The sequence below is a fragment of the Capsicum annuum genome, chromosome 5 (assembly GCF_002878395.1).
Source record: "Capsicum annuum cultivar UCD-10X-F1 chromosome 5, UCD10Xv1.1, whole genome shotgun sequence".
Classification (NCBI taxonomy): Eukaryota; Viridiplantae; Streptophyta; class Magnoliopsida; order Solanales; family Solanaceae; genus Capsicum; species Capsicum annuum.
In genome coordinates, this window is record NC_061115.1 from 63,446,924 (window position 1) to 63,462,187 (window position 15,264).

General features: G+C 35.7%; 1 protein-coding gene across 1 annotated transcript; it reads left to right on the forward strand.

The window, feature by feature from the left end:
- The first annotated feature begins 9,334 nt into the window (after nt 1-9,334).
- Nucleotides 9,335-9,850, forward strand: LOC124898503. Its single transcript, XM_047412141.1, has one exon. It carries the CDS (start codon nt 9,335-9,337, stop codon nt 9,848-9,850), a length of 516 nt encoding a protein of 171 aa, XP_047268097.1.
- The last annotated feature ends 5,414 nt before the right edge of the window (nt 9,851-15,264 follow it).

Below are 15,264 nucleotides of genomic sequence, written 5' to 3' on the forward strand. Positions count from 1 at the left end.
TAAGTGACCAAATTGATTCTAAACTTGTTTGAAACACACCTTAAACATTATATTCAAGTATTTTAACACTTATATGCTCAATTATATCAATAAAAACACATTAATCACAAAATGAGTCCCTAAAATAAGGCTAAACAAGCATAGATAAGGACACTGAGGTGCATAAATTCACCTCAGATCAACTATGTTCTTCCAAACCTCTAATAATCTACCTAAAAGGGTATTGTAACTACATCATTGAGTGGGGATGATATAATTCATTTTATATGCTTTACTCTATCTTCCTATAATTAAACTAAACAAGACATTCTAAGTATATTCCTATCCTAGATGTAAATCAAGTCCTTTGTTAATAAAAGACGGAAATTTATTCCTTAAACTCTTTGGTCTATCCGAATGATTCCCCTTCCAAGTTCACAAGAGGATTACAAATATATTTTAATGGTGTCCAAGCATTAATATAGTAAGAACAATAAATTAAGAACAACCCATAAGATAAACCAATATTTAACCAACTAAAGGATCCAAAATATAATTATGCTTTTGGTCTCAACCCCCGAACAAGGGTAATTAGCCACTCATGTTCATAATTAACATCCAAGAATTCAAAGTGATCATACTGAAATAAAAGTAGAAGAGTTGAATGGTAATATAACCATAATTAGAAGAACTGCTTAGACATATACAATGATATCCCAAAACAATACAAGTATCTTATTTATAATCGGGGAAAATTTCACGATTCAGACACTCGGTGTGCCATGCCTCTATTACAGATCACCTTGGGCGTGACACATCCTAAATGTTCACCTTAACTAGAAATTGCATTTTACTTTTCAACCTCTAATGTGACACATCCTTATCATGGATCACCTTGGGTGTGGCACGTTCCAGTGTTCGAATCTCTATTTCATCTCCATATTGCACTCCTCATATTTTGCTTCATGTTCCATGCTTTATAAACTTCATTTCAGTCTCTTTAAGATTATTGTGCTAACAATGTTTTTCTTGATTTCTTCAATTATCTATAAGTTTGGTGTTGATGCTCAAGCAAGTTTTATTTTCACCAAATTCCACTCCTACAATACTAATCATATTTTTTAGTTCAAGAACATATATTTAGCTCAAACACAGGACATTATATAATATTTAGCTCATGAAATAGGCGCACGTAAGGGATATAATTAGAACTTGAATGTAGAAATACGCCTAAGATCAATGGAACATACTCACTCCTACTTTCTATATTCTTTTGGTGCAGATCCCAATTCTTCGTACAGAGTTAAGAGTATTTCAAAGTCATGGTGATCTCCTTATCAAAGCATGTTCCATACTTTCTCTTTATTATGTTGTCTTTATTTTAGTTCTGAGACATAAATATATTTGTAATAAGTATTCTAATGACACATAGAATTGCTCATTACTCATGACTCTAGGTTTTGGGGCATTTTGTGATGTTATTTATGAGATTTTCGTGATATTATATTTTGTTCAACTTCATTCTAATGTTCAAACTATATTATTTTGTTTATCTTCCTTTATGTGTTTATTTCCTTTGTGATGTTGGGCTTACCTGCCAAGGTCAGGATAATATAGAAGACATCATGACTTCACTTTTTAGGTTGTGACCATTGAAGTCATGAATAACTGACCTAGACCCACTACTCCAACTAACATCTTAAGTTTGTCGGATTTGGTCAGGTATTATTGGAGATTTTTAAAAGGATTCTCTTTCATTACTGTGTTGTTGACAAAATTGACTCAAAAAAAGGTCAAGTCCCAATTGTTTGATGCTTGTGAAAATAGCTTTCAGGAATTGAAAACTTGTTTGACTTCTACTTCTGTGTCAACCATACTAGAGGGTATTAATCATTTTGTTGTTTATTATGATGCATCCCAGGTTGGACTTGGTTATGTGCTTATTCAAAATGGTAAAGTTGTACCGCATGCTTCCAGACAGCTTAAGAATCATGAGAAGAAATATCCAACTCATGATCTTGAGTTGGTAGTAATAGTATTTAATCTAAAGAGTTGGCGCCACTGCCTATACGGGGTTCATGTGGATATTTTTAAGGTCTATAAAAGCTTGCAATATGTTTTCACATAGATAGACTTGAATATTAGGCAGAAAAGATGTATTGAACTACTCAAAGACTATGATATGACTTTGTATTGTCATCCTGACAAAGCAAATATGGTCACTCATGAACTTAGAAGGTTATCTATGGAATTTTTTTCTTATATAGACGAAGAGAACAAAGGACTCATGAAAGAATTGGCTCAACTCACATATTTAGGATTACGACTTCTAGATTCAAGTAACAATGGCATTATTGTGCAGAATATGTCAAATTCATCACTTATTTTTTAGGTTAAGGAGAAATAGAGCAGAGACCCTATTCTTTTAAAACTCAAGAAGTAGGTCCTTCAGTAGAGGATCATAGCTTTTGAGCAAGGGTGAGATAGAATTTTGAGATATCAAAGTAGATTATGAATTCTGGATATTGATGTATTGGGAGAGATGATTATGGCTGATTCCCACTTTTCCAGGTACTCTGTTCATCCGGGCTCTGCCATAATATACATGACTTAAGGGAAATATGAAAAAGGATTTCGATGATTTTATTTCTAGATGTTCTGATTGTTAGTAGGTAAAGGTTGAGCATCTTAGACTGGGTGGTATAGAACAAGATATAGCTCTTCCAATTTAGAAGTGGAAACTAGTTAACATGAATTTCATCAAAGGTTTGCCATGTACACTTAACTAGTATGATTCTATTTGGGTTATTATAACTTAAATGACCATGTCAGTTTATTTTCTTTCCGTCATAACATATTTTTTGACAGAAGATTATTACATGTTGTATTTTTTATAAATTGTCAAGTTTCATGGAACGCTAATCTCAATCATTTCTAACAGAGGTGCACAATTTTCTTCTCATTTTTAGATATCTTTTTAGCGAGGTTTGGGGACTCAAGTGAATTTCAACATCATTTTTCATCCTTAGATGGATTGTTTGGTAGAGCTTACCATTCAGACGTTAGAGGACATGTTGGGATCCTATGTTATATATTTTAAGGGCAACTATTATGGTCATTTTCCTCTATTGAATTTGCCTATAATAATATATATTATTCCAGTATCCAAATGTCACCATTTGAGGCCTTGTATGGTAGAAGTGTTCAGTTTCTAATAAATTGGTATGATATTGGTGAAATGAAGATGTCAAGACAATATTCGGTACATTAGGTCATGGAAAAAGTTATGGTGATTAGAGAAAGGTTGACGATTGCACAGAGCCGCCAAAGTCTTAATCCAATGTTAGATCGATAGAGTTAGAGTTTGATGTGGATGATTGAGTATTCTTGAAGACCTCACCTATGAAGTGTGTTATGTGATTCATAAAGAAAGATAAGCTCATCCCTCGTCGATAAATTGGTAGATATCAAATTTTAAAAAATATAGAAAAGGTTGCATACAAATTGAAATTGCCAGCTATTTACCCTTAGTTCATCTGATATTTAACGAGTCCATGCTCACAAAATCTGTAGGTAATCCTACACTTGTACTACACTTAGAAAGCATTAGGGTGATGGATTCTTTAAATTATGAGGAGGTCCCCATTGAGATTCTAGATCACTGGGTCTACAGGTTGAGGACCAAGGATATTGTTAATCGTCCTACATTTGAGAAAAACGCTACTGGCGGTCCTCAAATCATGGAGAAATCTTAAGAGAAAAGAGTCAAGAAAGCAACAAAATTGCACTCACAAGATTCATCAATAAAATTATTATATTTTATATTTATTTTCATTGCAGTTAATTTTCATAATTTCAAAAATTTATTATGTACAATATATTAATGAGTTTATACGTTAAATAGCATTTTCACGCAATAGATTAATTTTTCTTAGGTTGAGCTATGTTATTTCATTCATAACATTAATATCATAGAGAATTGATCAAAACATGGAGTGTATTTGGTGTGAAGTCAGGAGTGGAGCTACAGTACAATATGAGGGCTCGTCCTAACTCAGTAGTTTTTGCATAGATCTTGTATTTGTATTGGAAACTCAGTAATATATATAAAATTTATTGTTGAGAACCCACAGTCAAAGATCATCAGATAGTTCAGTGGCTAGACACTTCTTTTAAAAGCTCTTTTTGTGTTTAAGTGTGTGGGTTCGAGTCCCAACTTGTGCTTTACCTTTTTTCCTCCTTTTCTAAGTGATACATAAACCCTGCACATCAGTGGGACTGTTAAAATCTAAGAAACTTTATTTAAAAAAACACATAAAATTAATAAAACGAAAAAATTTTAAAATAAAATATCTAAAATGTTTCACTCTTAAAGTCTATTCGGTCTTTTTCCCAAATAAAATCAAAATCAATTTTTTATACGGATACCAAATAAAATCAAAATCTAATTTTTTTAAGGAGACCAAAATCTATTCGATGTTTTTTCTTAAAACTTACAAAAGCTTTTTTGTAATTTGTCAACCCTATATATGAAATTTCATGACTGGTATGTGTAGACAACTCTTTCAGTCTTTCTCCTGTCTTTCTTTTCTTTCTTCAATTTATTTGTGTATCATAATGTATAATAATATAATTAAAAAATAATTTTTAATTGTCCTTTTATATTTATCAAAGCTATTTTCTTTGCAAAATCTCAAATAGTAGAACTCCCAACAAGTATGTAGTCCTTTTTTATTTTTGAATTTTTACACTATAATTTTTTTTTTCATTTTCATAATTTGCGAGCTTTATATGATTGAAAATGACAATGAGACTACATACACAATTTGTATTATATGCATTTAATTAGAATCATTAAAGCGAGAGTTGATATGAACACAAATTTTTTCAAGCTCGAACTTCTTCAACCATTACTCCTAGCTCTCAAGTGCAATTATAATGTTAATATTTATACTTTTTTTATATTAAGTGGTCTTGTTATTTCTTAATATACATTATGTAATCGTACTGGTTCGTCAGTTTGGCTGTCGTACTTGAAGTTGTTGTCCTGTTTACGCCTTTGTATGGACTAAAATACTTTCTAGAAAATGATTTCTTATTTTATCATGTTTTGTTGGACAACACGTTTAGAAAATATTTTTTCGGGGAAAAACAAATTTTTGTAATTGAGGAAAATGATTTCCTTAATTGGACGTGGAAAAAAATAAGTTTTTAAGTGAAATTCTGTTATTGTATCGTCCCACCCTTACACCTTGAGCATCCCACACCTCACCCCACCCTCTCACCTCTATTATTTTTGCTAGGTTACATATAAATACTCTTGAGATAATATTTTCTTTTCTTACTTACTAAACTCTACTCCCTTCGTTCGCTTTTACTTGTCACTAATTTATAATTATATTTCTACTTTTACATGTCATTTTTTCCATATCAAGAAAATACAATTTTTTTCTTATTTTACCCTTAACATTAATTGCCTTTGTAATATCATTTAATAGGGATACTATGATAAAATAACTATGTTATTCATTGTTTTTCTTAATGAATATGCCACGTTAAAATGTCACAAGTAAAACTGAACAAAGAAAGTAGAAAATAAGTAAGAAACCAATTCATTTTTGAAGAAAACATTTTTCATATTCATAAATTTTCCTTAATATCAAACACACTCTTTATTAAGACTCGAAATGGTGCCTAAATGCCAAGACAGTAGGACTAGTGTTGTAAACCCAAGAGAAATGCTAGTTGAGACCAACTATGCTCACTTGTGAGCACGATGTAGTTAATGGTTAAAACTTACACGAATTCAGTATATACCAATACATACATTTCATGTGTTTGAATTTAGAGTTCATATTATTTGACCAAAATTAATTAACATATAGTTAAAAGATAAAATTAATTTTAGATCTATAATTTAAAAGTTAAAGATGTTCAACGATAAAAATCTAAAATCAAACCAATCAAACTTATATTTTAGATCAACCACTTCGTAATAGTGCACTCATACTCTCAAAATGCCCAATCCTCCTTAGGAGTGAGTTTCATAATTTAAATGGTATGGAGCAGTGCACTGCTTCATTTTCATTATGCACCTCCTAGGTGTCAATTACGAAAATGGCATTTACAGTCGCACCATTTGAACCCCACAAATTTTGAATGGATCACAACCTATTTTAACATCCAAGTTCATCTAACCAACCCATTTAACACCCCTAACCTCAACCTAAATATTACAATACAATATTCGTATCTTAATTCCGTAGCTATGTGATGAGTGGTTAATTTACCACTCGTTTGCACTCAATATTTGTGCACGTTACCATGATTTGAATATATAAATGAGACAACATTGTGATTAAATGCACTAATTTCCACATCTTGTAGGTATACAGGTGATGAGATAGAAGGATGTGGAGATGAGCTAAAAAGGAACAAAGAGGAGAAGAAAAGTGCACATATGAATGACTATATACAGAATGAGGCTCAGTTACCGTGATCGCGGTCTGAGGGCCATGATCGTGGGAAGTCAAGATGATCAGAAACTGCAATCGTATGGATATACCCGTGGTCACGATAACCGCAATCGCAAAAAATTCGGTGCGATCGCGGCAACGCGGGATTAGGCCTAGGGGCAGTTTTTTAATTTTCAGCAACCGACCCCAAATTTCTTATAAGCCTAAAATCCTTTCCCATTTTAAGCATTCTAGAGACTATCAATTATTATGAATTTAAAATTGAAACCCTAAATTGGGCAAGAATTGTAATTTGATTTGGATACTTTTAATTTAGTAATTTCTTGAAGAATGGATGCTTTGCACAACCCTTATGGTATATTTTTCTCTCCTTTCATCATGAGTAGCTAAATTTTATTATTTTGGGATTATGTTGAACTAAGGTGCAATTAGTTATGGATTGTGATGTATTTGTGTATATGTTAGTTAGTTGATGATGGGTTCTACTATTGCTTAATTAAATTAGTTGGGATTTGTGGGTGAAAACCCCAAATACTCAAAGTGGATTTGTGGGTGAAAACTCCAAACTCTAAAAAGCTCAAACCATTCTTGAAAGAGGGGTTTGGGTGAACTTTTGGAACCCACTTCATCCTTGAAAGAGGGGTGTGAAAACCAAGGCAATAGTAGACTATTATTGAGTCTAGTTTGCTAAATTTTCACGATCTTAGACGTAAGAATGATTATGAAGTTGACTATATCTTAGGTATTTTCCTAGAAATAGGAATACTCGATTAAGGTAATAGGTGAATATGATTAACATACTTGTTAAGTATCTGAAAGATTCAATAAGTGAAATTCTTCAAATTTTGTTGACAAACTAGTCTCAAGGATCCTAGACCTAGCCTATAATATTATTAAACAACTAGAATATGCATCAAATCTTCATATACCCACACCTAATTTGCCCTTAGGTAGACAAAATCCCAAGATTCTCTCTATACCGAAGATAAATTACAATTGTTGTGTAGTTCATGGAATTGAGTTTCTAGTGACATTCTCCCAAAGCCAAGTGTCAAGATCCATAAAACTAGAAATCTAATTTCACTCCTTGTAGATTCGACCTCAACGAAAGTTGGGATATTGACAATGACTGTCCTCTACCACTTTACAAGGTATAGGTGAGTGTTATTGAAATGGCGTTGTTGCCGGGGAGTGAAATTTAGTCTTTACTTGTATGGTATTGATTCTTACTTCGGGAATACCCGTAGTGGTGTATGTTTATTTTTGTTGTTGTTTTTGTTTCCTTCTAGGTGATCTCCGTAGCATAAATGAAACCATGAGTGAAAATGCTAGTCAATTTGGGTCTTTTGATAGCTCTCTTGATAATGAGGGGAAACTCAATGATGTTGGTCATTCAACTTTCATCCATATGCCACCTACTCATGAGAATGGTGTCTTTCATGTCACAAGCGTCATGTTGCGCATGTTGCAAATGAAGGGACTTTTTGGGGGAAAGATTATGAAGACCCCAACCTTCATTTGAAGAATTTTGTAGAGGTTTGTGTACCATTTGATATTGAATACATAACACAAGAGTCGATCCATCTATGCCTTTTTCTGTTCTCTCAAATGAGTGAGGCGGTATTATGGCTCCATTCCCTTCCATCCAGTTCAATTACTTCTTGGGATGAACTCATTGTGGCCTTCCTTGACTAGTATTCCTACCATCCAAAATGCTCCAATTGAGGGATGAGATCATCAAATTTAGGCAATTGAATGGAGATCCTTTGTATGAAGTGTGGGAAAGGTTCAACGGAAAACTAATATAATGTCCAAACCATGAGGTCTCGAAGAAGATGCTTATCCAAATATTCTATCGAGCCTCTGATCCTCTCAATAAAACTGTAGTGGACAATGCAGCGGGGGGCTCCCTCGTGAAAATGCATTATTATGCGGTGATGAATTTGCTTGAGGAGGTCACCAAGCAAAATCGAGGGTGGCATACCCGAAATGCTAAGGTTCCTAAGAGTTCTCCTACTACATCCTTGGTTAACGAGTAACAAAGGAAACGAGATGAAAAAAAAGAGAAAAATATGGTGAACATGATGACTCAATTAGAGATTTTAACAAAACATGCGATGGGTACACCTGCAAAAGTGGTAATGTCATGGTATCGAAATACTACTAGGATAATAAAGAGGGTAAAAAGCTCGATAAGGAGATTCGGTACTTGGCAAACTATTTGGGAAGTTCTCGCCCTGCCTATCAAAGGTAAGGTGGGAATCAAGGTTCGACATATCTTGATCGTGATAGGGATCAAAGAGATAGAGAGCATGACTATGAGGCTATGTGCCACCCCATGATTGGGAAAAATAAAGACCTAAGCTCCGTCAACCCCGATAAATTCAAAATCAAATATATTTTGGCAAGAATCTTGATGAGGGTGGAAGACACGGACAAGATGGTTCATGAGCAAAAAGGAGATTTTTCGTAACTTGATGAAATTATGGTGTCCCACTCCGCCTCTATTAAATAATTGGAGACACAAATTGAGCAAATTTCCACCCAATTGAATGCTAGGCCAAAGGGTGGTCTTCCTAGTGTCACTATTGTAAACCCAAAAAATGAAGCTCAAGTTTTAACAATAGTCACTAGAAGTGGGAAGACCCTCGGTGATCACTTGAAAGAAGATTTGGGCCAAAATATTCCTAAGCTTAAGTCAAAAGAAGTTCCAATATAATCTCAAGAAGGAGATAATGAAAAGGAACCGATGGAAGTTGATGAAGAGATGGTGGAAAATAATAAACCACAAAGTGATGTGATGCCTACAATATAAGCCCCTCCCCCATTTCCTCAAAGGCTTCAAGAAAAAAAAGGAGGGTGATAAACTCAAGAAATGTATGGCCAAGCTTAGCAACCTCTCTATCAATATCCCATTACTTAAAGTGATCCAAGAGATCCTGAGATATGCTAAGCTTATGAAGAAATTGATGTCAAAGAAGAAGCTTATCGAAGGTGACACGATCGAAGTCACCCGTGGTTGTAGTGCTATCATGAGTAGCAAAATTATGAAAAAGAAGGAAGACCCTAGAGCTTTTACCATCCCTTGCACCATTGGAACGCATATGTTTTCAAAAGCTATATGCAACCCCGGTGTAAATATAAACCTCATGCCTTTTGTCATTTACAAAAAGCTCATGTTGGACACCCCAAATCCAACATCTATGAGAATTTTAATGGCGGATCGATCTATTAAGAGGCTGGTCAGGATTTTGTTTGATGTTCTAGTCAAAGTGGACATATTTATACTTCCAGAAGACCTCATCATTTTAAATTGTGAAATGGACCAAGAGGTTCCCATCATTCTTTCTCAACCTTTCTTAGCCACTGAAAGAGCCACTGTTGACTTTCGGTGAAATGAGGTTTAGAGTTCATGATGATGAGGTCTCCTTTTGAGTATGCAAAACAAAGAAATAACTCATGGAACTTCAAGTGATATCGGTGATTGATGTTGAAATTGAAAAAGTGAATGAGAGGGCCCCTGAGGATCCAACTTAAGAAAGAAGAAAGACGTCAGGCCACGACGTAAACTAAGGCGCTATGTGGGAGGCAACCCACAAATGCCACAAAAGTGGATCGAATCCTTTATTTTCATTTTTGTAGAGTATATTTTAATTTTGTCAATTGAATAACCCATTCATTTATGGCGCTATAGAGTATGTTGGATGAGCTTGAGAAGGGGAAAGTGCTAAATTTTTGCATGCTGAACTGAACAAGGGAAAATCTATCCAAATGTGAAATAAGCTGAATAGGGGAAAATGGGGGAGCAGAAATGCCTCCAGTTATAGTGATCATGGGACATTGTCCACGATTGCGATCACCCACGTGTTTGCGATCACAGAACCCTAACCGCGATTACAATCACATCAGTCGTATAACCATCTGAACCCTCACTTCCTCTTAACACTCCCTTCTCAACTTTTCTCTCTAATTTGACCCAGTTCTGGCCAAATTGTAAGCATTCCAACAGCATCCTCATATCCCTCTTACATCACTTATCCGATAGGTGCCTCGAATTTATGCCTTAATTGTGCAAAATAGGCCATAGAATGCATGTTATAGGGAAGGCCTAAAATTATGTTTTTCATGCTTAAATGCTTCATAAATTGTACTTATGTGGTGTTTACCTACTAGAATATGGTGTGAAATGAGTGGGGAAGTATCCAAATTATGTGTGAAATTGAGCAAAAAGAAAGAGTGCATACCAAGTGTTCGATATGTTTCCCAAACGAGTATTCACTACTGATTTTTGCATTCTATAAGCATAATCGAGTACCTAGTGATCTTGTTCAACGCTTTTAGTGTAAATCTTGTTATATAACATGTTTTAGACTTCAAATTTAAATTTTTAGACATTGAAAAATTGGGTTAAAACTGGTCTCAAATACCATGATCACGGCTCTAAGGTGAAACACCCAGAATCTTGGCCTTGCAAAAAAAATTTATTTTGAGCATGATGACCAAGATATGATTGGACAAGCCAATTGTACCCTTTGGATACGGGTCGTATCCAACACCCCTTCTCTCTCGTACCTTAGGAATCCTAGGAAACATAGTGTATTGTCCCCTATATGAATGGCTCTCCCCTCAATTTTACCCTAAATATATGAGTCGTACCCAACATGATCGTATGGAGTGAACTCTCAACTTAAAAGGATTGTTTTGTATATGGTTGGTGTATACGAGTTAGGGGTTGAGTCATACCCTTTGGATACGACTCAAGGGTGTACACTCATACCATTAACAATGTGTGATACCTAGAAGAATCCTAAGGTATGAGTTAGCGTACCACTAGTACCCTTGGGTATGATTCCTTTAATGAGTTGTATGGTGAGTCGTACCCTTGGACGGGTCCAATTTTCAGCTTTTAACCAATGTGGTCATTTCCTACACCCTAAACCCTAAGACCTCGCACTATATAAGTGTATATGTCCTACTTGAGCACATTTTAAGTGGATCTAACACCCTAAACTCTCTCTCAAACACTCTCAAAATTCTTGGAACAAGATTGGAGGCTAGGGTTTGGAGGGTGCTCTTCTAAAAGATAAAGAGGAGTTAAGTTGTTGGTGATATATCTTGTTTAAGGCATGTATCTCTTTCCCTTGACAAATAACTCAAAATCCATGTATTTCACACTTGGATTAGTAAGAGTACATGGTGATTTTGAAATCAAATAAAAAGGGTTTTAATGCCTAATGATGAATAATGTTGATTCTTATTTAGACTTGCGTTTATACATGTTATTAATGATGACTTGCTTATTAGGACACTTGTTGTCTATGGTTTAACATGATGGTCTTGAGTAACTCTAATCTTGATGATTCTTACCACGAAAATAACCTTGTTAAAGGTATGCACATAAGGTGTTTGTGAAAATGTCTATGTGAATTGTCTAGTCACATGTTGGTGATGTTTTGAACTAGGGCAATGGCCCAATAAGTACAAAAGATTGATAAATGATATTTTAAAGGTATTGTGAGCCACATATTGTGCAATTGATTCCATTGTTGGGTTAATGACTAATAAGGGGTTGAAGCCCCTAAACATAAAAATGAACTTGATTTGTGTGTTGGGATTAAATGTGGTGAGAATGTGGTGAAAGCTTGCTAATGAAATATTAATAGTTATGTGGGTCTTGATGACCGTAAATTAAATTGATTGAAGGCATTTAATCTATTAAAGTGACTAGTGGTTAAATGGTTCTGTGAAGGTCAAATATGTATCTATGGAATTAGTCTAGTAAACATGAATGAGTCATGATAATAATATAATGATTGTGAATGTTTGATAAATGGTTGATAAGAACCTTGGTAATCATGTAATAGATTAGCTTTTGTCTTTAAATAGGGTAATGGCCCTTAAGTATAAATGGTTGATAATTGGTATTGTGTTGATATTGTTAGCCATGTAATTAAATTATGACCATGTTAGTTTGTTGGCTAAGAAAAGGGGTTCAATTCCCGATGTTTGAACTTGAAATTGTGTGTGGAATAAAAGTGTGCTATGGAAATGCTAATGGAGATTGAATGAGTTAGTAAAGGTCTTGATGACCGCCGATCGAATTGAATAATGACTAGTGGTTCTAGTCCCTAGTTCGATAAGATAGCTTATGGTTTGAGTCCCTCACCCAATGAAATGACTAGTGGTTTGAGTCCCTAGTCCGATGAGATGGCTTGTGGTTCGAGTCCCTTGCCCAATGAAATGACTAGTTGTATGAGTCCCTAGTCTAATAAAATGGCTTGTGGTTCGAGTCCCTCGCCTAAAGAGATCTCTTGAGGTTAAAATACCTCATCTAATAATATAACTAGTGATTTGATTCCCTTGTCTGATGAGTTGGCTGGTGGTTCGAGTCCCTAGTCCAATAAGACGGCTTGTGGTTTGAGTCCCTATTCCAATGAGATGGCTTGTGGTTCGAGTCCCTTGCCTAATGAATTGATTAAATTGATTAATTGGTTGACTTGGGGGTAAATTGGTTGGATTGATTGAGTTGGGTTGGGGTTCGGATCCCCATTGACTAAGGTAATGAAGAAGTCAAGGTTATAAAATTGGTAATATGGAATATTGAAATTTCTTCACTCCATGATTCATGAATGAATGATTTAAGAATGCGTGTTATAACTTGTTCCATGGTTTAACATGTTGCGTAACTATATGTACATGTTTCTTCATATAGGCCTATACTTGTGTAGATATGATTATATATAATGATTTGACTTGGATTGAACGAATGTGATATTTCATCCTTATCCTTGGGTTACATGCTAGCGCTCCAACCGCTAACTGTCTTTGGACACTATGTCCCTACGCAACATAGGGTCCAAAGCATCTTTTTATTCTTCTACACAGTGATCAGGCATTCGAGCGGTTTGGCATTGACTTTGAAGTAATGAGCTTCCATACTCCAAAAGACCTACCTTATATAGTCACGTTATTCTATGTCTTAGACTTGTATAGATTTAGTACTTGGCTATTGTTGGGGGCATGTACCGATATATTATTGACTTTGGTTTGGTAGAGGATTTTATGGATGATGGTGGACTTGGGTGTATTGGCTAGATTGTTGATGTTAATGAAATGTTAGATATATTCTAAGTATTGACTATTGGCCTTATATTTCAGCTATCTTATTATAAGGTCGGAATTCACCCTACCCTTGTGGTTATTGTGATAATGGTTAGTTGGGTTATCGAATGTGGGCTTGAGGTGCCCATCGACACAGCCTGATTTTTGAGGCATGTCATAAGGCCTGCGATCGCAGTAATCGAGGCTGATTTTTTCCCTATGCCAAAAATTTTGCACTTCTAATTTTTGTCCAAACACCACCTAGTAACCATACAATATTGTAAAAGATTTTATCAATGATTGTGTTATTGTGTTGTCTGTTATTTTTTAGGATAATCTCATGGAGAAATACGACCACATCCGATTCATGGCATCCGAGTGCCACACTCACTACTATGGTGATCTTCTAAGGAAAAAGCTTCTCCAGAAGAGAAGAATATGCTTAGAGAATGTACTGGTAAAGCTTCCAAAATTTCATGACAGGCTTGTGGCCACTGGGGGGCGGTGCTTCTCCCCAGATCCTTTCAAGGCTAATGAGCAATGGGTCCTTCAATTCTACGCCAATCTTAATGTAGTATCTTTCTCGGATCTATTCTACATGACTATCAATATCCAGGGAAAAGTGGTGGACTTCAGGGCGGAGCGAATCAACGATATCTATGGGCCCCCAAATGCAAACATATGTGAGTTTGAAGAAAAAGGGTGTGAACCGGGAAGTTGGTTGGCCGAAAGACTTTTCCCTAAAAAGGAAGTTTCATGCAACTAAGAGTAATATCCACATGAATAACTTTACTGCTGAGGCTCGAATTTGGTTGAACATCATATGTAGTCGAGACTCCCCTTGCACCCATATGACAATAGTCCCAGATTTGTGAGCTTGGGTGGTTTCTTGCATTTTAGACGGCATTCCTTTGGGTGTTGGTCAGCTCATCATTTTGAAATAAAATTCTTCAAGAACCAAGGTGGGACATATCCCTTCTTTCCCTCTTTGGTTACTGAGCTTTACAGAAGAGTTGGGGTTGAGGAATAATTTGTAGATACTTGGGTGCACCCTAGAACTTCTATCTATCCTTTGAAAATTCGAGGAGAGGATGCACTGGGCAAAAGCAAGAAGAGAAAGATCGATATGGGAAAGTCGACATGTAAGGAGCCTAAGTCTTGTAGGCCATCCACCACCGAGGCTCTTGAGGATACTGGAGTTGATATTGTGGCCATCAGGGAGCTCGTATCAGGTTTTCCCCAGGAGCTGGGAGAGCCCTCCACCACTTGCCATTTATATGTGTCCCGATCGAGGAGTATTAGGAGGACCAAAATAAATAGAGAGCTACCATTGCTAGGCTTGACAGAGCCTACTCATCCTTGATGGAGTCACATCATGATCTTCGAGTTGCACAAGAGAAGATCATAAAAAGAAGAAAAAGAAAGATGAGTTCTTTAGATAGATGTGGAAGGGGTAAGGGCCTATAGAAGGTCCTAAAACCCCGTGATAGACTCCCCTTGTCACGACCCGAACCAGGGACTGGCCGTGACAAGCATTTCAAACCATGGAGGCTCAAAACACCCCTATTTGTCTGGTAATCATGCACCTAATTCATATGATCAAAGTAATGCGGAAGAAACACAATAATTCGGAAACATGGTCATAGATATGATAAGAACCGATGGCGGGGAAATAAAGTCCCCACCCCCACCCCCGACATCAATCAAC